Source organism: Loxodonta africana, chromosome 4 (assembly GCF_030014295.1).
Source record: "Loxodonta africana isolate mLoxAfr1 chromosome 4, mLoxAfr1.hap2, whole genome shotgun sequence".
In the NCBI taxonomy this organism is placed as follows: domain Eukaryota; kingdom Metazoa; phylum Chordata; class Mammalia; order Proboscidea; family Elephantidae; genus Loxodonta; species Loxodonta africana.
The window spans coordinates 26,918,332-26,944,053 of NC_087345.1; the positions used below are offsets into that span (position 1 = coordinate 26,918,332).

General features: G+C 43.6%; 1 protein-coding gene across 1 annotated transcript in view; it reads right to left on the reverse strand.

Moving 5' to 3' along the window:
- Nucleotides 1-25,722, reverse strand: part of STAB2 (stabilin 2) — a 216,585-nt gene that overhangs the window by 139,872 nt on the left and 50,991 nt on the right. The window contains exons 10-17 of the mRNA XM_064285120.1: nt 14,128-14,261; nt 12,059-12,141; nt 10,136-10,285; nt 8,612-8,755; nt 7,584-7,640; nt 7,306-7,431; nt 2,524-2,577; nt 2,139-2,219 (exon numbers count right to left, since the gene is read on the reverse strand). Of these exons, the coding sequence (XP_064141190.1) occupies nt 2,139-2,219; nt 2,524-2,577; nt 7,306-7,431; nt 7,584-7,640; nt 8,612-8,755; nt 10,136-10,285; nt 12,059-12,141; nt 14,128-14,261 (829 nt within the window). The remainder of the gene's footprint in view (nt 1-2,138; nt 2,220-2,523; nt 2,578-7,305; nt 7,432-7,583; nt 7,641-8,611; nt 8,756-10,135; nt 10,286-12,058; nt 12,142-14,127; nt 14,262-25,722) is intronic.

The window sequence follows — 25,722 nt, forward strand, 5'->3', positions numbered from 1 at the left end:
AGGAGAAGACACACAGTGGGAAGACAGCCATGTGAAAAGGGAGACAGAGATTGGAATGATGCTGCCACAAGCTGAGGAATGCCTGGGCCTACCAGAAACAGGAAGACACAAGGAAAGGTCTTCCTCTAGAGCTTCTGGAGAGAGGGTGGTCCTGCTGATACCCTAATTTCACACTTACAGCCTCCAGAACTGTGAGAGAATAAACTTCTGTTGTTTTAAGCCACCCAACTTATGGCATTTTGTTGTGGCAGCTCTAGGATGCTATTACGTCAGGCAAGGATGTCATCACAGAAGTGATACTCGCAGAAATGGTCCTCACGGATGCTAGGCTGGGGTGAAATGAGGATTCATTCATTCTAAAATATTTATTGACCTTGAATTAGGAGCTGAGAGTATATCAGTGAATGAACACAGACAAGTTTCTGCTTGTGTTCTAGTGAAGGAAGCTCGTAGACCAGGGGAAGATTGATGACAAGGACCTTCCTCCAGAGCCGACAGAGAGAGAGAAAGCCTTCCCCTAGGGCCGACACCCTGAATTTGGACTTGAAGCCTACTAGACTGTGAAAGAATAAACTTCTATTTGTTGAAGCCACGCACTTGTGGTTTCTGTTATAAACCCAAAAAACTACTGCTGTTAAAAAAAAAATATTATGACAATATTATAAGTAATATTTCTGTTATAGTAGCACTATATAACTAAGACAGGGGAGGTCCTTCTTTGTCTATTTCAGCTTCTAATAGTTGGCATTCTTGGAGTTCCTGGGCTTGTAGAAGCATCTACCGTGTGTGTCGCCTTCAAATGGCATTTTCCCTCTGAGTGTGTCTCTGTGTCTATTCTGCTCTTTTTATAACTCAGAAGTGGTTAGGTATAGGACCCACCCTACTCTGGTATGATATAACAAAAGAAAACCCCCTATTTCCAAATACAACAACAACAAAAACAAAACCCTATTTCTGAAAAGTCATATTTGTAGGTACAGCGGTTAGGATTTCATCACTTTTTTGGGGGGCACAATTCAGTCCATAGTACCAAGCATTCTTCCTTTTGCTCACTCTGTTCCAGCCACACTGACCTTGTTATTCCTTCCACAGGTCAGGCATGTTCCTCCCTCTGTGCCTTTGCACTTGCTGTTCCCTGCCTCTGAAATGCACTTTCCCCAGGTATTCACACAGCCTGTTCCCTCATTTCCTTCAGGTCTTTGCTCAAACCTTTTCTTCTCCATGAAGATTTCGTGGGTATTTCATCTAAAATGTCAGCCCCACCCCTACCCTGACACTTTCGATTCCGCTTCCCTATTTTATCGTCTTTCTCCTTATTGCTTATCACTCTTTAATGCACAACATATTTTACTTATTTAACTTTTTATTGTTTATCTCCTATTTACTAGAATGAAAGTTCTGTGCAGCCAGGGACTTCTGTCTGAGTTCTATAGACCAGTGCCTGGCACATAGTAGGCACTCAATGGGTATTTGTTGAAAGAATGAGTGATCATCCTTGTCATCATCAACAGTGAATCAACAGGAGATATAAGTTCTACGCTATTAGAATTTTGTTGATATTACAGACCCAGAGTTTCCTTAGTTGAATAACCTAGCCTTCTTTGAGTTTCTTAAATAAGTCACATTCCCTCCCACCTCAGGGCCTTTGTACATGCTCTTCCTTCTGCCTAGAACTCCTTTCTACTCATTTCTGGCCCAAGTTCTTTCCTATACAACCTTCAAAACTTGGCCAAAATGTCACTTCCTCACTGAGCACTTTTGACCTTCCGTCTACCTCAGACTCCTCATGTTATATGTTCTCATAGCCCCTAAACTTCTTGTTAGTGGCACTTACTAAAATTGTAATAAAATAACTTACTGCTCACCTAATTAGTTGTTTAAAGTCTGATTTCCCTACTGGGATGTAAGCCTACTTTTTCATTGCATTTTCTGTGGAACCTAGCCCAGAATCTCACACATGGCAATTGCTCAGCCAACATTTGCTGAAAGAATTAAAGAATGAAATAATCATAAAGATTTTAAGCCTGTGTGTTAGTGTAGAGGCAGGATATCTTGATGAGTAGTCATAATCAGATCAAAAATGCATATGAGTAATGATACTAAAAAACCCCCAAACTTGTAGTAGATTTTTCACTTACATTGTTGGTTGTGTTAAACTGTATGATCTGGTTGGCCATGCTTCTAATGTGAGGGGTTGAAATGAGAGTGGCCACTTCAAGCTGAAATGAGAATAGACAGGGACATTGAGAACAGCATAGAGATTCCTGATTTCTTAGTCTACATCAGAAAAAAAAAAATAATAACCGTCAAGGTCATGAAATAAATAATGGGTGCGTTGATGTCACAAGTTTTTGTGGCTTTGAAGATTCCTTCAATAACAGACTCATTATTCAAGGTTGAGGGTTTAGATCCACAGATAAAGTACAATCATCATACTTCTTCTAGCACAAAAATATTGGAATTTAAGACCAGCCCCAATATCTTGAAAGAAGGGAAACTAAAGGCAGGAAAAGTGAGACCAACCTGAGTAAATGGGACAATGTGGTACCTGACGAGTTCTAGAAGCTTCCGAGACCCCTGCAAAGGAACCAAAATACTCATTTAGCCAATGAAGAAAGCACAACACTCCCGCTCTTGTGGGCACCTTCTAAAACTTTTAGTTAAAAAAAAAAAAAAATCCATAACCTCTTTGGAGATTCAAGGTGAGAGAAAAACCTGTTGCCATCAAGTCGATTCTGACTCATAGTGACCGTGTAGGACAGAGTAGAACTGCCCCAGGGTTTCCAAGGAGCCACTGGTGGATTTGAACTGCCGACCTAAGGTAAGAAGGTCCCATCTAAAAAATAACTACTCTCTGGGAAGCTCTGTTGTGAAAGTACTATATACACCATCTCCTTTAATCCTCCCTACAGCCTTGTGAGGTAGGGACTCTTTTTGCCCCTTTTAATGTGTGATAAAGCTGAGTTTTAAAGACATTCTCAATGTCACAAAGATGACTTAGGAAGCAGGCCTAAGAATAAGCCCAAGCTCTCAGCCACTTTGCTGTTCTGCTTCATTGCATCTGAAAGTCTAAAGCCACATTCTAGATTTTGTAAGACAACCTCAACTTATAACTCAGTTCCATTCTTTCCGTAAATACATGTTTCCTTGTCAGACCACATACTGGTTATTTAGGAATATGTGATTATTGTTAGGAGTACACGGTCAAGGTACTTTCCCTTGCGGGCTTCCATGGTCCTGTGAGCACCCTTCCTTCAAAGACTTTCCACATGTTTCTCATGCTTCAGAAAACTGGAGCATGAATGGAGAAAGAAGAGGGTCCTGGGGTGCAAGGAAAGGAGTCTAAACAGGGTCAGCAGTCCTATAATGGGGAGCAGGGGGTGGTGGTAGTGGCTGAAGAGAGCCTATAGAGCTGAGGAGGAGGTACAGGTTAGGGAGGGTATGGGAGCATTCTTTTCTCTGGAACATTTCTGAGTAGAGTCTTTTGGGAGGAGAAGGCCAGTGGCAGCAGTGGTCTGCTGGAGTATATCTGCACTCTTCCAGCTGAGTGAGAGCTGGGAGTTCAAGCTTCATAGCCTTCAAATTCCTCTACTTAGGTGGCACAGTGGTTGGCAAAGATGAAGTGTCATAAATCAAGACCATAATGACTGACTTGTTATTGCTAACTAGGGACATGTCCCAACAGTATGAAGTTCCAGGCCAAAAGAAAGTCATGCTGAACCTGAGTTCCATTTACCCAGCCTCCTCTCTGCATTTGACCTTGGTCATGACCTACGCCAGGGTAGTTTTCTGTAAATAGGATGACCACCTGTCCTAGTGTGTCTGGTGCAACCCTGGTTTACACTTGTCCTGGCAGGCCCATTCACTGTCAAAGTGTCCTGGTATGGATGATAAATTATATGGCTACCATATCTATAAGCTAATTGCATTACGTGCAGGGCAGGGTTGCCAATAATTATATCAAAGTTGACCACCAGTTAGCCAGCCCTGTTTCTGTTACTGTGTGACCTTGAGCAACTTGCTTAGCCTCCAGGTCTCGATTTCCTCTTATAACTGCTTCTGGGGAGGTACCCAGAAGTGGGGCTTTGCATGCAGAAGCAATGCTATTACAAGCTTGGAATGCTCAGTGGCAGAAGGGATGGGTTGAGGTGGGTACTGCCAGGAAATGTCAGTCCACACTGGACTGCAAACTCTTGGAAGGCAGAGAGTGGGTCTGTCTGGCCTTTTAATCACTGTGTCCCTAGCTGGCACTGTATGGGGCACATGTTGGGTCTTCCATAAACATTTGTGGGAGTCATCTGAAAGACAGAAGGGAGGGGTCTTGGGAAGAGCACTGAGCTGGCTCTCAGGAACCTGAGTTCTAATTCCTGTTCTGCTTCTGTGTGACCTTGAGCAAGTCACCTAAATTCCCTGAGTCTCAGTTTCACCTGCAAAATAAAAGGACTGGCATAGATCCTTTCTGGCTCTCTGATTCTAAAGGAAGGAGTTTATCAGCTGGCTAATCCACTTCTAAAGCCTCGAGAATTAGTTGGTGTCACATCCTTTTTACAAGAAAAAAGAGAATGAAAGAGCCAAAGGAATCCCTCAACCTCACTCCTGTCTCTGTGTATGCTAGCTGCCTAGGGGCCACCAGCGCCTTCCTTAGGCTATTCCCTTGTGGCTCAAATCCACAGGAAATGCTTCCAGGTGCTGTTGTTGTTGAAGAGTCTTTTGCTGGTAGTGACAAGTGCCCAAATTCTTTCCTTTATGAGGACATTCACTTCCTCCTTTCTGAGTTAGGAAAAAAACAAGCCCTTCAGTGCCAGAGGCAGAAAGAGGGAGCTTTTCTACCAAAGTGTTAACATGACCCTGCATTCTAAATTCACATCCCTTTACCCCTGAGTTGTAATCGACTCGATGGCAAAGGGTTTTTGCCCTATTTTACTTGTAAGTTATTTGTGAATTGGCAAGAGTAAGTCTCTTGCTCTCGTTGCTTTTATCTCTGTCTAGTTCAGAGATGAAGCTGTAACACGTGGCTTGTCACCGGTAGCAGTGGTCTCCGAGGGGATGGGCTGAGACTGAAATTTTGCCTCAGGGAACAGTGGGAAAATACATTGGAAAGAAAGCAAGGTATTCCAAAATCAGAATTAAAAAGCATTCTGCTAATGAAACCTGTTTACTTACTTTTTATTGGCATAACAGATGGGTAATTTACATTCTCTGGTTTATGCTCTTCCCTGAAGGTAACGCTAACACATGCTATTAAGATGTAAGGAGAGAGAAAGAGCTTCCCAGAAGTTGAGAAATTTTAACCCATACAGGCTCTGGACTTGAGAAAGAAATGATTATGCCATTTCTCATTTAGAAAGTGAAGTGGAAAAATTGCCTTTGACTCATAAAAAGAGACCTGTAGTTTTACAATCTTTGCAGGCAGAAAGATATTGCCTTTAGGAGAAACAAGACAGAGCCAAGAGCAGCTATCTGGGGAAAAAATTAAAAAGTCCTGATTTGTAGCGTTGGCCAATTTGCATGGTGTAAATACTCCCACAAAGGCTGATTTCAAGCTGCCAACATGATCTCACTGAACAGAGCTGGGAAGAGATGAATGCAGTCTTGTAAAAGCCAGCTGCAGTCACCAGTAGGAGGTTACAAGACAGAAGAATGAAGAGTTTCCTGAACAGAGTGTTCTACAGAGAAACAGGGAGGTTGAGTTTTATCCATACTAGTTAAAAGGCTTTAGTTTAATTTTAAGTGTCCCTGATTAGGTACCTGAGAACTCTTTTGTTATTATTTAAAACAAAAAATTTGTATCAAAAACTATGTACTCAGTTGTTAGCTGCCATCAACCTGACTCTGACTCGTGGTGATTCCATTTGTGCAGTGTAGAACTGCTCCATAGGGTTTTCAAGGCTGTGAACTTTTGGAAGTAGATCACCAGGCCTGTCTTCTGATGCCTGTGGTTGAGTTTGAACTGCCAGCCTTTTGGCAAGTGGTGGAGTTCTTACCCATTTGTGCCACCCAGGGACTCCTTATATATTCAGGAACATAAAATCTCTTACTGAAGTAGCTAGGTTTCAGAAAACTTGATTGAGTGTGAATCATACATATATATATATATATTTAGTCCTATTTTAAATATACTGGGGAGCTGGCTTTTTAAATGACCAGATCCTTTAATATGTTGAAGACGTGTTTGCAATGAAAGAGATTACCTTCTGATTTATCTCCTTGATAATTTTTTTCAGTCCAAAGTTTTCTGAAAGCAATATGTCCTTGTAGATACCTGAAAGTATTCTAGAAGGGCATGCATGTATGTGAACCCCTAAACCAAATAGGCAACGACAAGTTTCAGGATTCCTCAAACAGTGTGACCTGGGAGTACCTGAGTTAGAAGTGTGGTGTCTGCCAAAAATGTCTTTTCTAGTCCTCATTCCAGCCTAAGTCAGAATGCTTGAGATGAGGCTCTGTAATCTGCCTGCCTTACAAGCTCATCGTGTGATTCTAAGCACGCTAATGTTTGCAGATCAGTACCCTAAAAGATTTGGAACTCCTGGTCTGCAGAATCAACATTGATCTGTATGAGGCTACAGGTAATCTCGCCCCTTCAACAAGATGGCGGCATGTTTTGGAACCTGGAAGAAAGCTTCTGGACTTTCATAAAATTCTACCATTTGACTTTCTAATGAACAAAGTCCCATAATTGCCCCCCCCGCCCCCACCATTTCTCTTCAGTTTAAGGCTGCTATTCCTGGGAGAGGAAACAGTTTAAATGGTTTCAGTCATTTTCGCTTGAATGTGAAGTAGTCAATAATCATTCTACCGGGGGATGTGAGAGAACTAGAGGTCCATGTATATTAAGAGAGAGTTATCATGGAAGGAGATGAAGGCAATAGAAAGAAAAGGCTCAGGCATCTAAAAATAACATTTATCCCTGGCCCCAGATGCCCTAGTTTAGGATTCAGTCTTTAAGTGGATTTAGAGTCCTGGGAACTTTAAATGTTGATTTTGTTACTCAGAAATAGTAGAACAGCCAAGATAAATCAAACCAACCATTTAGACCTGTGGTTACAAAATGACTTTGTTTCCTGTGCCTGGTCTAATTGACTGGTCAGAGCTACCTGGAGCTCTGTTGAGAAGGAGATTGAGGCCACGTCCAGGCTTCATTCCAGAGTACCGTGATTGATTAGTGATATCTGCCTTGGTTGTGGGAGGGTGGGTGGTGATACATGTGCTACTTATTTACCACTCCTAGTTTAGAAAAGGCCTGTATGGACACAGGTGGAGTCCGTGATGCTGACATGATGTCATCAAATAAGGATATCATACCTCTGGAGAAAGGAGGTAATCAAGAATGCCGTCCTTCATGTTATTTAATGCTTCATTACTTGGAACAAAAATGGTGTACGGTCCACCAACCCCATCCTCATCTAAGGCATGTCCCACATTGGTTTCCTGCATTTGAGATATGAAATTTTATATATTTGAAACCTATTCAGACAACTATTTGAAATAATTCCTCAGCAAGTATTTATAATCGACACCCCCGCTAATTTCACAAAGGACTTGACATACAACGATTTTCAGAAATTCATGAAAGTACATACCTCCAACAAAGATCTGAACTTGCTGTGTCTTGGTTGTAGCATTGTCATTATGGTTTGCTAAAAAGAGACATTTTACTTAAAAATCAGTTAAAAAAAATTAGATGGCTTAGGAAATAAAAACCCTAATGTTAAAAGACTGCTGACAGAGTTTATGTGTATATATATATATGTGTGTGTGTGTATATATATATAATAATGTATGTATAAATACATATATATTTACACACACATAAAGCTTTATATATGTAAAACTAAAAATCAAACCTGTGGCTGTTGAGTTGATTCCGACTCACAGCGATCCTATGGGACGCAGAAGTGCCTCATATAGTTTCCAAGGGGCAGCTGGTGGATTCAAACTGCTGACCTTTTGGTTAGCAGCCAAACACTTAACCACTGTGCCACCAGGGCTCCATATATATATATAACTGTGAACTTCAATGCATTATACAAATGTTCGATGTTATTTAAACAGTAGTTTGGACCTGCATGTTCTGAAGTAATCTTGGGCCATCATCATCCGGATCAAAGGGAATCAAGTTTATCACAGTGCGAACTATCCTCCTCCACAATGCATGAAGACATTTTCATGACAACTGGCTGTTGGGCTGAGTTATCGAATGTATACAAGAGAGGTCACAAAAAGGAAAAAGTGTATTTTCCCTACACCTACTATATGCCTTTCTTCTCTCTGCAGATGTACCTAGAATTACATTGAAAACAGATTTAAATTATCTTATGTTCCATATGGAGCCCTGGTGGCATAGTGGTTAAGAGCTTGGCTGCTAACCAAAAAGTTGACAGTTTGAATCCACCAGCTTCTCCTTGGAAACCCTATGGGGCAGTTCTATTCTCTCCTATAGGGTTGCTATGAGCTGTAATCAACTCAACAGCAGTGGGCTTTTATCTTCCATATGCTTGGGGTCCAAGTACCAATATCAATGTCAGACCTTTTCTTCTCAGATGTGGCTCTCCAGGGCACAAAGGCAGATGGATCTGGGTTGACATCGCTTTTACCTGAAATATCTCACCTCGGTGTTGCTCTCAAATGTGGGGTCCATTTTGTCCATGGCTCTGTCAATGATGTGCAAGAGCCCATTGGAAGCAATCATGTTGCCCTGTATAATTTTTACCTTCTTTTTGCCTCCATAGAGTTTAAGCTTAAGTTGATTGTCCTAAAACACCAAGAAAAAAGGAAAAAAAAAAAATAATAATTAGCGTCCCAGAAGGAACACTGGAATAGGAGTCAAAAGTCCTGAGTTCTTGGGTCCTGCCATTATTGGCTGTATAATCTTGGTGGGTCACTTAACCAAAATGGGGATGAAGGTATCTGTTTGGTTGGCATCGCAGGATTTTTATTAAGATGAAATGTGATCATGTGTGTGAACTTGGTGACAACTATCACATGCTAAATGTAGATAAGACATTATAAGGGTCTTCCTGCTAGATGGCAAACTGCATAGAGGTGGGGCTATTTGTTGTAAATGCACCACCTACTTTTGTGTCTTGCACAAATATAACATATTTATTGAATTAATAAATGAAGCTAATTCTTTCTTCCTCCCATAGGGCTCCCACATGTTGCAAAGTTAGTAAATATTTGTTGAATTCTTCAATGTACGTCCTTGTGAAGAAGGAAGCCACATCTCCATACCTATCTATCATCCACCCATCTCTATCCATCCATCCATCCATCCATTCACCCATCCATCCATCCACCCTCCACCCTCCCACCGACCTAGCTACCTACGTACCTATCCATCCATCCTCACACAAACAATACAGCACAGTAGTTAAGGATGCGGGCTTTGGAGCAGGCAGATCAGTACCTACCATGTGACCTCTCAGTTTTTCCATTGGAACAATGGGGATAATGATACTACTTCCTTCAAAGGGTTGTTGTGGGGCTTCTATAACATAAACAAAGCTGTCTCCCAGTACCTTGCACAGAATAAATGCTCTATAACTGCAGCAACTACTGATATTTGGTGAAATGCAGTGGCGGTGGCCATAATCCCTACAGGCACGTTCTCTTGATTAATCCCTGGCCCCCAGCTCAGCAACGGGAGTAAAGTCACAGAAGAGTCAGTTGTGGATGGGGGAGGGAACCTTATTTGAGAAAACAAAACAGAACTAATGGCATGAGGAGAGATGGATTGTTAAGTTGGAAAGGATGGAGGAACACAGCAATCTAAAACAAAATCTATTTCCTTTAGTAAGAAAATGCTGATCTGCTTTACGCTGATGCTTCCAGGAAACAGGTTTACAGCAGTTTCTCCCTCCTGCTAGCAGATGAATGATGGTTGCTTCGAAAATGAATTCAGACCCAGACCAAAATCAAACACTTCATAAGCAAACAGTCCACCTCCTCCTTCCTGACCCTTCCTGGTATTGCTTTCGGCTTCTTCCTACATAGGAGACGAGCTTTGACAAACAGGGACTAGGGTAGGAAGTTCTTTGTAAACGTTCGCAAGTCCCAAACACAGAGAGAAGGCTGTGGGCACTGACTCAAAGAACAGTTTAGCTCTAGGAGTGGGAATTCGAGAAACGCTTACCTTATCACGGTTGAAGACTTCCCCTGACTTTCCCGTCAAGGTATAGAATGTGTCTGTGTTATTCAAACGCTCAGTGTTCATCTGCCCAGCGATTATGTGCAGTTTCACAAAGTACTGAGCAGCCTCGTTATCCATCAGAAGCTCTTTTACCTAAGAAACGAGAGCCAGTTCCCTTAGTCTTCATTGTTGTTGGAAGGAGAAGATGAGGTTTGTGACTCATGCTATGCCTTGTTTAGCATCAGAGACATCAAAGCCAGCACACTCTGCTCAGGTTTGGCCTCTGTCTGATGCAGGTGGTTCTCTCAGAGGGCTGCAGCCTGGGCCAGGCCTTAAAGAAGTGAAGGGCTGAAGAGTTGGGGTGACGCACAGTTTGCTATCAGTCCGTGGCTTAACTGCTGTGGTGTAAGGAAGAGCAAGGAGGCGGCGGGCACCAAGGAACCTGTCTTGAGCCCAGGGAGCAGATGGGACTGAAATATGAAGTTAGGTGAAAAAAGCATGTGGATTGAACCGATGGCGCTTTTGAATAGTAATGGTTTTTAAAAAACCGTTGGACCAAAGCTGTATTTTGTCACTATTATATGGTTAACAATCAATCAGCAGCTATTTTTTAACTCTGTGTAAACTTTTAAAAAAGGAGCACCGACGGTGCAACGGTTAAACGCTTGGCTGTTGACTGAAAGGTTGGCGGTTTGAACTCATTCAGTGGCTCTGCCGTGGAAAGACCTGACGATCTGCTTCTGTAAAGATTGTAGCCAAGAAAACTCTGTGGGGATATTCCACTTGATGACAGCACCCCAAAACAACAATTAAAAAAAAAAAACAGCCCCGTTGCCCCAGAGTTGATCCTGACACACAGCGACCCTATGTGTGTCAGGGTAGAACAGTGCTTATAGGATTTTCAGTGGCTGATTTTTTGCAAGTAGATCATCAGTCCTTTCTTCTGAGGCACCTCTGGGTGGACTCGAGTTCCTGACTTTGGGTCAGCAGCTGAGCATGGTGACTGTTTGCACCACCCGGGGACTGTGTAAACTTAACCTATATATTGAACAAAAGACTACAAGCAAAGGGCCTAGCCCAGAAGCATTCAGTACTTGCTAGTTCTCCCCAACAGGAGAGCGGTAAAGGCATCTCTGAAGATTAGTGATAGACAGATTAATCTCAGATTAATAGTGGTGGTATATCAGAGCGAGAGAGCCTGGAATTTACTGGGTTTTTATTCAGTGCAGCAAAAATGATTATCACAAACTATCTTGGATTAAGATAAGTCGGTTTAATACATCCTAATACGTCTATCAGTGACATTAAACCAAATACAATTATTTCATTGATATCATCACAGAAAGACGCTTCCACCAGGCACTATGATTTTTCATTCTCACTGGATGACATTATCTCAAACAACAGCTGCTCATATTGATTTAAAGACACATTTTAGAGACTAAAATTTTCTTCTAGTTTCTTCTATCACAATCACCATTGATGATAATTTTAAGAAACATCCCCTAAGTAATATGTTTGTTTGATTCTTCCTGTAGGAAGTGGGAGTTTTGCATTCTGTACATCTTATTTATCACATGATTATATGTTAAAAGCTCTTAATCCTTACCCTTGGGGAGGGTACTGTTTGGAAGGGGATGCAGGGGGATTCATCATACCGGTAATGGTCTTGCTGGATACACAGGTACACTCACTTTGTGAAAATTCATCGCATTGTACACTTAGGATTTATATACCTTCTGTAAGGGTGTTATATTTTACTAAAAGAAAATTACCAAAAAGTCACCATCCTTATCATCAGTAGATTTCATTTTAATGGGGATCTCCCACTTTCAATAACAGAATGTAGTGCCTGCTAAGGTTTATTGCACTCGCCCCTAGTTGTGGCTGTCCTTGCATGTACAACACAATGTTTTAAATACTTACACTGAATCCTTTCAGTCCTTTGTCTGTTGGCAACAGTACAGTGAATGGTCCCAGGTTACTTAGTGGCCAGGCATAAGCTTTGTCTTAGGTGTTGAAATATACAAAGAAAGAAAACACCAAACGGGTCAGTGGTACACACAGAGTAAAATCAGGCCCTTCCCTCATGACTGGTTGGTTCATCAATGCCCTTTGAATCAAGAGCTTCCCTGTTTTAATAGGCACGTGAAGGCACTTTGTAGGCTGGGACACTAAGAATGTAAGGCGCCATGCTGCCATGGCCGGAAAGGGTTCCAGGCAACCCTGTGGGATATTCCCTGCAGTCACGGCCTTAGCTCCAAGGAAATCATGGGATTTGAGGTTCTGTGAGACACCCATGACAAAACCCTCTGACAATCCCAGGAAGCCCCTGACCCTGTGTGCGATTTTGAGCTGTTACCATCTCTGTGAACAAAGATGCAGCTCATGTTTCCATCCAAAGCTGGCTTAGAAGGGCCCCATGCTTAGTTTAATGTCCTTCGGTTGCCATCTTGAAATGCTTAATAACTTTTGAATGACAGGCCCTGCATTTTCATTTTGCACTGGGCACTGCCAATTTTGTAGCTGGTCCTGCTGCCATCACCCCTGGAGGGTCTGGTAAAGCAGGACGGTGCTCTTTGCTCTCTGCTAAGAGGCAGAGTGTGCCAGCACCTTGTCAACGGGAAAGGCAAAAGGTTTGTCCAGGGAAATGCTTGAGGGACCAGTCTGAAAAGGACATTCTGCACTCCTGTTTGCTCCCACTTGATATTCTAACAGTTCTTAGAGGAAGGCTCTGGGGAGCTTGGCAGATGGCCAGGAATGCCTGACTCTGCAGGATGCTTGGAAAGAGCAGGGGGGTTATGCAGAGAACACAGCACCGAACCACGGATAACACTTACTTCTGTCTCTCTGATCTTTTTGGGATATCATTTTTGATGACTGGTAAATTCTTGATGCTGATATTTTAAGCCTTCTGTTGATTGGCCACGTCTATATTTTCTGTTGATTGACCCAATGTTCTTGCCCAATGCAATAATAGTCCATTCTCAAGGAGTTGTGGGGTAATGAACCCTAGAGGGCATTTGGAAATGCGTGAGGGTGTTCTAGGCTGTCACACTATCTGGGGAGGTGGGAGGATGTGTCATTGTAGGCAATTAGTGGCTGAGGGGCCAAGGATGCTAAACACTCAGCAATGTGTGGGATGGTTGCACACAACCAAGACAATTCCCCAAATTCAAACAGCACCGCCATTGAGGAGCATGGGTACTGTCTCAGGGTCTTAGTCACTCCCTACTCCACTAGTGCCTACCCACCTTTGCCCACACCTGGAGGACCCATAAGACCTAAGGAAAAAGGGGTACCCTTGGTCCTCACTTCAGCAGCTCCCCCTGTGTCACTGTTGGTGTGACAGATCTATTAATCTGTGCTGACCCCAGGACCCTGTCCTTAGCTCTTTGCCTATGAATTCCTGTTTTGCTGGATCTCTTGGTGCTAACTGCTTCTTGTCTACTTGGAAACACCTGCCCTTTCTTTCCCTCCCAGTTCCACGGCCCCTCCCTAAAAGGGCTAATCCCCAGAGACAAGCCTTGCCTATCCTGCCCACTCCTCTCTGGGTGATTGTGTTATGCACACAGAGGCCAAGCTGGGGGGTGGGGGCAGGTAGGGTGCCATGCCCTGGGTGCTGCTTGAGGCGGGCTGCCAATAAGCAGTTTCCATTGACCATTATGGAACCTGGGTGGCGCAGTGGTTAAGAGCTCTGCTGCAAACCAAAAGGTCAGCAGTTTGAATCCACCAGGCTCTCCTTGGAAACCCTATAGGGCAGTTCTACTCTATACTATAGTGTCACTATGCGTTGGAATCGATGCCATGGCTACAGGTTTGGTTTGGGTTTTATTGGGCATCATAGTTTCTATTGCCAGCTGTGAGAGATCGTTCAGCAATTTAACACTAGTTGCCCTAGGTGTCATTTTTGATAGTTAGGCCCCTGCTTGCAGGTGCCCTTACCCGAATGAGGGCTGCCCCCTATGTAGAAATCTGCACCCCTAGCTGATTACCCAGGAGTGAGATGAAAGTGGTCAGCCTTCCCTGCCATTTTCCTCTGGGTTCAGTGTTTAAGTCTCTGAGCCGCTCCATGATGTTTCCGTAACATGTCGAGCCATCGCCCACGTAGCCTTTCTGGCAAGTGCACCTACAGAGAGGGTGAAAACACATTCTCAGGGTCTTTCAGCCATTGGATGTTAAGCCTGGCAGGGGTCTGAGATCATCCAGGCCAATGACCCCATTTTATAGACAGAGAAAATGAGGCCCCGAGTAGGACTAGGCAGGCAAGGACAGACACCAACACAAGTGAGCACTCCTAGTACCGTGCCTGGCAAGTAGAAGGCCCTCAAGAAATGTATGTTTAGTAAATGAGTGTCTACAGATGCCACATATTTTTTCTGCTCTTTTTTTGTCTTGTTATTCTTCAGTGTGATCAAGGGACCATGCACACCAGAATCACTTGGGGATTACTGCAATAACACCCGTGAAAGCTGGACCCTGCATAAGGTGGGAACCTGTCACAGAAAGAAAACTCAAAACTAAAATGAGATAGGATTCTTAATACAGAGTGATAGCAAGGACCCTGTCAAAGGTGGAAAACTTGTGCGACCTGGAAAAATAAGACCATCCTGTCAAGTTCGGCTCTCACAGTTTTCACTGTTACATGTAGATTCTAGGGCCCTGCTGTAGAACCACTCAGCAGAATAAGCTATTGTGGTCACCCATACACAGTAAAGATTTAGAATTATCAATCTGCTTAAGATACTCTTCCTCTTCCCCTTCCTAGTTAAGGAGCACTTACCATTCAGATTTCTGCTCAACTGTTGCCTCCTTAGGGAAGCCTTCCTGGATTGCACACTCCCCAGCTGACACCGTAGATGAGGCCCTCTTATCGTGTTTTCCCATGGCACCATGTGTTCTTCACAGTGCCCATCATAGCTGAGATCCTGCCCTAGTCTGTATGGTTATTAGATTAGTGTTTGCTTCCCCATCTAATTTGAGTGAGAGCAGGGGCTGTGTATGTATCTGTCCATCTTGGTATATTACCTGCTTAAGGGCAAACACCATGCCAGATGCTCAAAGATCTAGCACCATTGCTTGATTCGTGTGCCCTTTATGTTAAAGGCTAGGTTTTTAGGAGAAAAATACTTTGTACTCTAACAACGTACCATATCAAAGTGTTCTCTGCCCGTGACTGTGTCCTCAAACCCTGCCTCACCTCTCTCAACCTTGGACAGTCATGCTTTGGGTCTTTGAGGCACAATAAATACTCTTTTAACCACAAAAACACAAGCTTATAAGCTCCTCCTCTGTGCCAGTCAGTGTTCTAGACATGGGATATAGCAGTGAAACAAGCTCCTACCCTCTTAGAGCTTGGATTCAGTGATACACACTGAATGCTCTCTGGTCTTGAAAAGACTCCTGTTCAATACAAGTACCTCCTGGGCTGGATAATGTCTTTTATGGATTCAGCTACTACTCTACCTAGCAGTGGTGTGCTAGTAAATGTTTAACAACCAGACCACAGGGAGGGGTTGGGGAAAAGCTCTTATTCGTAATGTTTGCCAATTTTCATGGTGTAAATACTCCCATCATGGCCAATTTCACACTATCAACTTGATGCCAACCAGCTTGCAAAAGTCTTGAAACTGTAATTCTCATCCCACACCTCTTGTGGATCAGTAAATTCTGGCTCCAGTAAACCACTATTATCTACCAAAGATTAGTTGACAGCTGGCTGACATAGACAAGGTACTTAGGAAAGCGACTTTTCCCGAGGATCCTGGAGACAGGTGAGATAGCAAATACAACATGGAGGAAGAACATTTCAGAGAGGAGAGATGCAGGGAGCTGATGATAAGCTGTGACTACTACTTCCCAATGCTGCTGTGGTGGTACCATACCACAGATATGACTCATGGTTGGCAAAGTATTCCAAAGAATGACTATACACTTGTTAGTCTAGCTGTATCTCTAAATATGGTCCCATGGCAAAGACACATATTTTGAACAAGTTTGCTCAACACGGTGTCCCTTCACCCCTTGCCTGATTGGATTGCTGCCATGACCTAACTGATCGTTCTCCCTCTGCTTTTGTGCCCTCTCAAATCTATTGTGCACACGACCTTCAAATGGAGCATCTGGCACGTGTGCTAAAACTCTCTACGATTCCTGATCATATTCAGGGAAAGGTGGAAGTGCTTGGTGTGTCATGCAAGACCTGAGAAAGGTGACCCTGCTGATATCCTCAGCCTTCCTGCCTGCCACTGCAAATTCCAGCAACATCAAGCTGCTTTTCTAGGGTGGTACAGATTTTTCAAGCTGTGGGCTCTGCCAGGAATGCCTCTCATCCCACACCTTCTAGCTCAGGTGCAACCTACTCCCTGCAGACCTATCTCACCTCCTGATTCTCCCCACCTAGGCAGAGTGCTGCCAGAGCCTCCTGTCAATACTGGCATCATAGTCCTTTCTACCAAAATAGCCTGTGCAGGGTGTCTCCTCTGTTGGATGGGAAGCTCTCCGAGAACAGGGATCCTACCTTATTCTCATATAGCCCCAGGTACCTAGGACAGTGCCTGATTGTTGAACTGATTATTTACTAAGCACTCACCTAATTCTAGGAGCCCTAGTGGCTACAAGTTTGGTTTGGTTACAGTGGTGTTGTGGTTAAGAGCTCGGATGCTAACCAAAAGGTTGGCGATGTGAATCCACCGGCTGCTCCACAGGAGAAAGATGTGGCAATCTGCTTCTATAAAGATTACAGCCATGGCAAATCTATGGGGCAGTTCTACTCTGTCCTATAGGGTCACTATGAGTCACAATCAGGTCTGTGGCAACAGGTTTGGCTTAGTTTTCGCTTTATTCTAGGAACCTTGCTAGGTAAGAGTGCTATAAAGATGATAATAACAGATACCTTACCCCTTTAAAATCTCATGTACTGGAGACTGACCTGAAAAAACAAATAATTACAGCAATGTGATAAGGTCACTGAGGAGCCCTGGTGGTGCAGTGGTTAAAGCACTCAGCTGCGAAATGAAAAGTTGGTGATTCGAACACACCAGCCATTGTGCAGGAGAAAGATGTGGTAGTCTGCTTCTGTAAAGATTATAGCCTCGGAAACCTTATGAGGCAGTTCTACTCTGTCCCATAGGGTCACTATGAGTCAGAATCAGCTCGATGGCAATGGGTTTGATAAAGTCACTTGATCTCCTTTAGTTCCAGTTTTCTCATCTGTAAAATGGGTTTATTAATAACTTTAGTGTTGTTGGAGCCCTGGTAGAAAAGTGGTTAAGAGCTTGGCTGCTAACCAAAAGGTTGGTAGTTTGAATCCACCAGCCACTCCTTGGAAGCCCTATGGGGCAGTTCTACACTGTCCTATACGGTCGCTACAAGTCAGAATCGACGGCAATGGGCTTTGGTTTAGGGTTCTTTATAGAAGACATACTGCATGAAAACCAGCTAATCCAGCGTCAGACACATGGGAAAAACTCAATACTTGGTAGATGATGATAATGATGATGAAGATGGCGACCATAGCATCAACAGTCGTGTGAGAGGTGCTGGTGATACAGCAGGACAAGGCCACAAACAGATAATTAGCTTCCGTAGTAAGTGCCAGGAGAGAAAATTAAATAGAATGTTATAGGAGCAGAGAGGAAGAATTTTGCCTGGAGAAATTAAGGAAGGCTTCTAGGAGAAAAGTCACATTTCAGCTAATTTTAGAAGGATAAATGCGAGCTTTTATCCTGGAACAAAAGATTGGGCAATCACCAACTGACTGAGCCTTCAGGGTTGTTAGAAAGCAGTGGTTCTCAATCAGGGGTGATTTTGTCCACCCTCTACCCCCAGGGGACATTTAACAATGCCTGGAGATATTTTTGGTTGTCACAACTCTGGGAAGGGGGTAAAGGGGGCAGGGTGTACTGCTGGTACTTAGTGGGTAGAGGCCATTAAACAAACAAACAAACAAAAACAGACCCATTGCCATCAAGTCAATTCTGACTTGTAGCAACCCTATAGGACAGAATAGAACTGCCACATAGGGTTTCCAAGGCTGCAATCTTTGCGGAAGCAGACTGCCACATCTTTCTCCCAAGGAGAGTATGGTGGGTTTGAACTGCTGTCCTTTAGATTAGCAGCAAGTGCTTAACCACTGCCCCACCAGGGCTCCTTCAGAGGCCATTAGATGCTGCTAAACATCCTGGGGTACACAGAATGGCATCCCCTCTCCCCCAACAAAGAATGATCTGGCCTAAAATGTCAATAGTGCTGAGGTTGAGGAACCTTGTAGTGAAGTAACACCGAGGTCAATGTAACCACGAAACCATAGCCCGTTTAATACTCTCAAATAATCTTATGGTTAGTTTCCTACTTAAATGTTGACTTCCTGTGTAACACTGTGCTGTGCTAATTTAAGGAGGCTAAGAGGTTTTTTTTTTTTTTTTTTTTTAAGAGGAGATGGTAACTCTCGGAAGTGATACAATAGTCATTGATGAAAATGAATCCTGCTATAAATTGCAGAAGTTTCATTTGAAGACAACCATTAACAGCAAGGACCTGTAATTTTTACAAAACATTAAATATGTTTCTCTCTAAAAGTTCCTTAAGTCATCATGAGGCCAATGGTCTATTTTGTATAAAATGGTCTGAAGTGTCTTTCCTAAGAATTGCACGAGTTGTATTTTATGGTCCCAGGTGCTGAGTGGAAAGTATGACAAATATTTTCCATTTTTATTTCAAACCTCAGTGCAAAGTCAGAGGCCTTGTGAGACCATTTTATGATCTGCATGTTCTCAACTGGGCCATGGCGCATCCACAGCATTGCCTCTTTTATGAACTGGGTCTTTATTGCAGTAAAGGTCTCCTGCTCTCTTGAAGCTTTAAAAGACCCATGACACCACTTGCATTTTATAAGTTATAGGATGCAATTAATTACATGTAATGCTAATAAGATTTAATTAACATTCAGGGTGTCCCAAAAGCCTTAGTGCAGTTGCTTAACAAATTTCATTCCTTAATGGAGTCATTTTTTCTCCAAACTCTTACTCATTTTACTGTTTTTATGGGTGACAGGAGTTGCTGAAACAAAGATAAGGACCCCTGAGGACCTCACAGACTATTTGGGAATTGAGATCAATAATGAAACTAACAGCTAACATTTACTGATAGTTCCTATCATCAGTCAGAACAAGGCCAGGGGTCGGCTGTGGAACAGACCATCAGTTGCTCATACGCAAGTTCAAGTTGGAGCTGAAGAAAATTAGAGCAAGTCCACAAGAGCCAAAGTGTGACCTTGAATATATTCCACCTGAATTTAGAAACCATCTCAAGAATAAATTTGACACACTAATTAAACCCTAATGATTGAAGACCAGACGAGTTGTGGAATGACATTGAGGACATCATACATGAAGAAAGCAAGAGGCCGTTAGAAAGACAGGAAAGAAAGAAAAGAACAAAATGGATATCAGAAGGGACTCTGAAACTTGCTCTTGAATGTCGAGTAGCCAAAGTGAAAGGAAGAAATGATGAAGTAAAAAGCTGAACAGAAGATTTTAAAGGGCGGCTTGAGAAGACAAAGTAAAGTATTATAATAAAATGTGCAAAGACCTAGAGTTAGAAAACCAAAAGGGAAGAATATACTCTGCATTTCTCAAGCTAAAAGAACTGAAGAGGAAATTCAAGCCTTGAGTTGCAATATTGAAGGGGAAAATATTAAACAATGCAGGAAGCATCAAAAGAAGATGGAAGGAATACACAGAGTGACCGCACCAAAAAGGATTGGTTGATGTTCAACCATTTCAGGAGGCAGCATATGATCAAGAACTGATGGTATCAAAGGAAGAAGTCCAAGCTGCACCGAAGGCAATGATGAAAAACAAGGCTCCAGGAATTGACGGAATACCAATTGAGATGTTTGAACAAATGGATGCTGAGCTGGAAATGCTCACTTGTCAATGCCAAGAAATTTGGAAGACATCTACCTTGCCAACCAACTGGAAGAGATCCATATTTGAAATGTGCCTGTTCCAAAGAAAGGTGATCCAACAGAATGCAGAAATTATTGAACAATATCATTAATATCACACACAAGTAAAATTTTGCTGAAGATCATTCAAAAGTGGTTGCAGCAGTACATCAACAGGGAACTGCCAGAAATTCAAGCCAGATTCAGAAGAGGATATGGAATGAGGAATATCATTGCTGATGTCAGATGAATCTTGGCTGAAAGCAGAGAATACCAGCAAGATGTTTACCTATGTTTTATCGACTATGCAAAGGCACTCGACTGCGTGTATCATAACAAACTACGGATAACATTGCAAAGAATGAAAATTCCAGAACACTTAATTGTGCTCATGAGAAACCCGTACTTAGAGTAAGAGGCAGTCATTCAAACAGAACAAGGGGGTACTGTGTGGTTTAAAATAAGGAAAGATGTGCATCAGGGTTGTATCTTTTCACCATACATAGTCAATTTGTATGCTGAGCAAATAATCAGAGAAGGTGGACTATCTGAAGAAGAACTCTGCATCAGGATTGGGGGGAGATTCATTAACAACCTGCAATATGCAATGATACAATCTTTCTTGCTAAAAATGAAGAGGACTTGAAGCGCTTATTGAAGATCAAAGACTACAGCCTTCAGTATGGATTATGGCTTAACATAAAGAAAATGAAAATCCTCACAGGTGGATCAATAAGCAACATCATGAGAAAAGATTGAAGTTGTCAAGGATTTCATTTTACTTGATCCACAATCAACGCCCATGGAAGCAGCAGTCAAGAAATCAAACGATGCATTGCATCAGGCAAACCTTCTGCAAAAGACCTCTTTAAAGTGTTAAAAAGCCAAGATGTCACTTTAAGGACTAAGGTATGCCTGACCCAAGCCATGGTGTTTTTAATCGCCTCAATGCATGTGAAAGCTGGACAATGAATAAAGGAGAGTTGATGCCTTTGGATCATGGTGTTGGCAAAGAATATTGACTATACCATGGGCTGCCAGAAGAAGGAACATATCTGTCTTGGAAGAAGTAGAGCCAGAATGCTCCTTAGAAGCAATGCTTCATCTCACATACTTTGGACATGTTATCAGGAGGGATCAATCTCTGGAGAAGAACATCATGCTTGGTAAAGTAGAAGGTCAATGAAAAAGAGGAAGTCCCTCAATGAGATGGGTTAACACAGGAGCTGCAACAATGGGCTCAAGCATAACCACGAAATTTTGATGATGGGGTAGGACTAGGCAGTGTTTTGTACTATTTTACATAGGGTTGCTATGACTCGGAACAGATTTGATGGCACTGAACAACAACAACCTGCCAGGTGCTCGTCTAAGGTTGTTTCCATATTATTTAATACAAAATCCCAATGAAGTGGGTTCTATTATTAGCCCCGTTTTAGATGAGGAAACTGAAGCACAGAGAGGCTAAGAATCTTGTTCATTATCACACAGCCTGTAAGTGGCAGTGCCTGTGCACAGCATGACTCTACTATGTATTCTTCGTAGTTCACGGGATAATACTATAATAGAAGCATTCCAGAGTGCTCTGGGAGTGCAGAGTGGGGGCTCCTGAGTGGACTGGGCAAACAGGGAAGGCTTTATAGAAAGGTGACGTTCCAACTGAGCATTGAAGGGCCAGAGCATTAGCTAGACTCAGCGCAGGTAGGGAGAGAAGGGTGTTCTGAGCAGAGGGAACAGCATGTGCAAGGGCATGGAGTAGGGAATACCATGGCATGTTTGAAGAACAGTAAGGAGTCGGTTCCTGGCTAAAAACCTGTGCTTGATTTTCCAGGCCCCACCGCAAGCAATTACAAAGGCTTTACCTGGCAGGCCTCCATGGGAGGCTGCCCCTCCTCAACCTCAGTGGGTACACAGCCAATCATTATGGTCTCTGAAGGGAGTCAGCCAAGGACTCAGCACCCCCTACCAGCATCTCTTCATTCCTAGCCCAGGTGCCTGAATACGGAGGACTCTTTATTGGGGTCTTCCGCAAAGGCGTTCCTTAGGCACCTCTGCTGAAACCTTCTTACCAAGGGAAAGACACTTTCCCACTCTGACTCACCACTTTTCCACTACTAGCCCTCCCTCCCACCACCTCCCCACTGCCCCAAGGTCCATAAAACTGCAGGTGCCTTTTTTGGGGGGGCTCCATCGGCAGCGAGATGATTCCCCCATCTGTGCTGATCCACCTGGCCTTTGCCTGAGGGCCATTCCTGGGGAAATACAGAACAGGGGGAGCTGTCATCTTTCTCCAGGTTTGACCACTTGCTTATACTGTGGCAGTAAATGATTGAAGCCTTGACTGTGACATTCATTTTGGCTTGTTGTAAGGGCTACTTCAGACTCCTGGTAGCTCAGCTCAGCTGTCAGCTCAGCTCTGTTCTCTCAGCTTGGCTGTCTCAGCTCAGCTCTGCTCTGTCAGCTCAGCTCGGCTCTCAGCTCAGCTCAGCTCTGTCAGCTCAGCTCTGTTCTCTCAGCTTGCCTGTCTCAGCTTAGCTCTGCCCTGTCAGCTCAGCTCTGCTCTCTCAGTTCAGCTCAGCTCCCTCAGCTCAGGTCTGTTCTCAGCTCAGCTCTGCTCTCTCAGCTCAGCTCAGCTCTGCTCTCTCTCAGCTCAGCTCAGCTCTGCTCTCTCTCAGCTCAGCCCAGCTCAGCCCAGCCCAGCTCGCAGCTCAGCTCTCAGCGCTCAGCTCAGCGCTCAGCTCAGCGCTCAGCTCAGCGCTCAGCTCAGCGCTCAGCTCAGCGCTCAGCTCAGCGCTCAGCTCTGCTCTGCTCTCAGTACAGCTCTGCTCTCAGCTCAGCTGTCTCAGCTCAGCTTTGTTAGCTCAGCTCTGCTCTCTCAGCACAGCTCTGCTCTCAGCTCAGCTCTGTCAGCTTAGCTCTGCTCTCTCAGCTCAGCTCTCTCAGCTCAGGTCTGCTCTCAGCTCAGCTCTCAGCTCAGCTCTCAGCTCAGCTCTCAGCTCAGCTCTCAGCTCAGCTCTGCTCTCTTAGTACAGCTCTGCTCTCTTAGTACAGCTCTGCTCTCAGCTCAGCTGTCTCAGCTCAGCTTTGTTAGCTCAGCTCAGCTCTCTCAGCACAGCTCTGCTCTCTCAGCTCAGCTCTGCTCTCAGCTCAGCTCAGTTCTCAGCTCTGCTCTTTCAGCTCAGCTCCCCGACAGTAAGTAGTTCAGTAGAACGAGTGGGTTAGAGCCAAGAGTATGTTTGAGCAGCATATGAGGGCATAAATTGAGGCAGTGGCCAGGTGGCTGGAGAGGAGGGAAGGAAGGGTAGAAACATTAAAGAGGAAGACTCTATAGTACGTGCCTGGTACTGACTGGATGTGGGCGTTGGGTGAGAGGAAGGACTCAGCACGACCCCCAGGTTTCTGGGAATCATCTCATTTAACCTCCAACATGACAAGCATTGCTATTCCCATTTTACAGATGATGAAGCTGAGGTTCAGAGAAGCTAAGAACTCATCCAAGAGAACAGTTCTGCCCAGTATTTGAAGGGATGGTCAAGAGGTCAAACAGAGACTCTCATGCCATATGTCTAAATATTTAAAAAGTATACATCATGGTAACAAACTGTTTAATAAAATATATTTTATCCTTCCAATTTAACAAATTTACCAGGCAAGACTGAATTTAGAATTATCAGACCCTGGAGTCTATGCTGGAACATGAAGGTGCAGGGAGCCTGGATCTTGGTCTGTTGCCCTTCTTTTCCCACCTCTGGTTCCCTCTTGCACCATGAGGGGTTTCACCCATGTATGGGGACACCCCAGCCCATTCATCTAAGCTCATCCACATCCACTGCAAAAGGCTATCCCTTGGCTATACCCTGGAGAAGATGAACACAGAAAGAGCCTATGCAGGCCCTGGAAGTTGGTTTGGAGCCATTTGGGTGGAAATTATAGGGTCCTATTTTTTTTTTAGGTGCCTGGGAAGGAGCCCTGGTGTGCAGTGGTTAAAGCACTCAGTTGCTAACCAGAAAGTTGGTGGTTTGAACCCACCAGCCACTCTATAGGAGAAAGATGTGGCAGTCTGCCTCCTTAAAGATTTACAGCCTGGGGCAGTTCTGTTCTGTCCTATAGGGTCGCTATGAGTTGGAATTGACTTGACAGCAGTGGGTGGGTTTGGGTGCCTGGGGTGTGGTCTAGAAGGGAGTCTCAGGCTTTGGGAGGGCATGTCCCTTTAGTCCTTCAGACTGCTTGTCTGGGTGTGGCCAGCAGAGGGCCCTCTAAAATGTGATGGCCAGGACAGGGGCCCCTGTTACCAAAATCTGAGGGCGGTACTCCTGGGAACACAGTTGGAGGTGGGATTTAAGCCTTGGTCTGTCTGGAAACCTGTGTTCTTGGCTCTGTACCATGTTTTCTTGGACATGATTCTTGGGAAGGCTGTTCACATCAAGGCCATCTTCTTGGGAAGATCGTTCTCATCAAGGACATCTTAACTGGTACAAGTCTTACACAAACATCAAATACCATAAATGCCACTAACGTTTTAAGAATCTCTAAGTTTCAGCTTTGTTTATTGTACATTTATGCAGCTGGGATGTGAACCGTGCTTTTTTCAATGTGTCTGCCAGTTGTGTCCAGTCTCCTTTTCGAATCAAATAAGAGAAAGGTGTAATAAGAAAAGTGTGCCGCTAAGTAAAAATAAAAAGGCACAATTTTAACAGACACAAAGCTATTTGCTACTCTTAATAATAATCAAAATAGAGCTTAGAGTTAAAAAATCATGTTGATATCTATCAACTCATTAGCTCTTTGGAGGGAGATATTCTTGGTATCTAGCCCCACTCAACAGGCGAGGGGACTGTGGTTCAGGAAAGTCAAGTGACTAGTCCAAGGTCACCACAGTAGAGAGCAGAAGAGCCCAGATTTGAATCTATTATTTTTTGGGTGGTCTTCTGTGACTAACGCAGTATGATTTTTAAGATTCTACATAAACTACTTGCCGTATTGAGGATGCAAAAACAAAATACATTTTCATCCTACAAGAATTAAATTACTTGAAGACTGTTGGCTCCATATTTTATCAATGTAGTTTAGCCAGCCTTTCACCTAGGCCTCTTTCTAGCAATGTTTCTTTTTGGGGAAGAGGACATTCCGGGATGACATGCTGGTTCATTGCTGGTTCCACTGACATTCTAAACATGAGTTTTGGTGCAGCTTACATTATTCTGATGCTCCAGTTTCATTTTTAGAGTTTATCTTCTCAATCACAAAGGAAGGAAATTGTTCATGCTACTCAAACTTTCTCAGAGGATGGTAACAAGCATGTAACCTGGCTGGTTGGGTCGTCAGTATTATAAGAATCTATGTTTGAGGGAGTGTGCATCTGTGTATGTATGCACGTTGTGGGCATATGTGCACATATGCATGGCTGTGTGTGTTTGTGTGTGTACTCACAGGTATCAAGTGATTTCTACACGCCTGGTTCTGCTCAAGGGTTGACAAATAGAATCTCATTTAATCCTCACCATAGCCCTGTGGGAATTACAGTTTTTCCCCCATTTGATGGTTGAAGAAACATTAGTTCAGAGAGGTTAAGGTAAGTGGCAGGGCTGTGATTTAAACCCAGGTGTTCTGATACTTGAGTTCTTTTTGTTCTACCCATCAT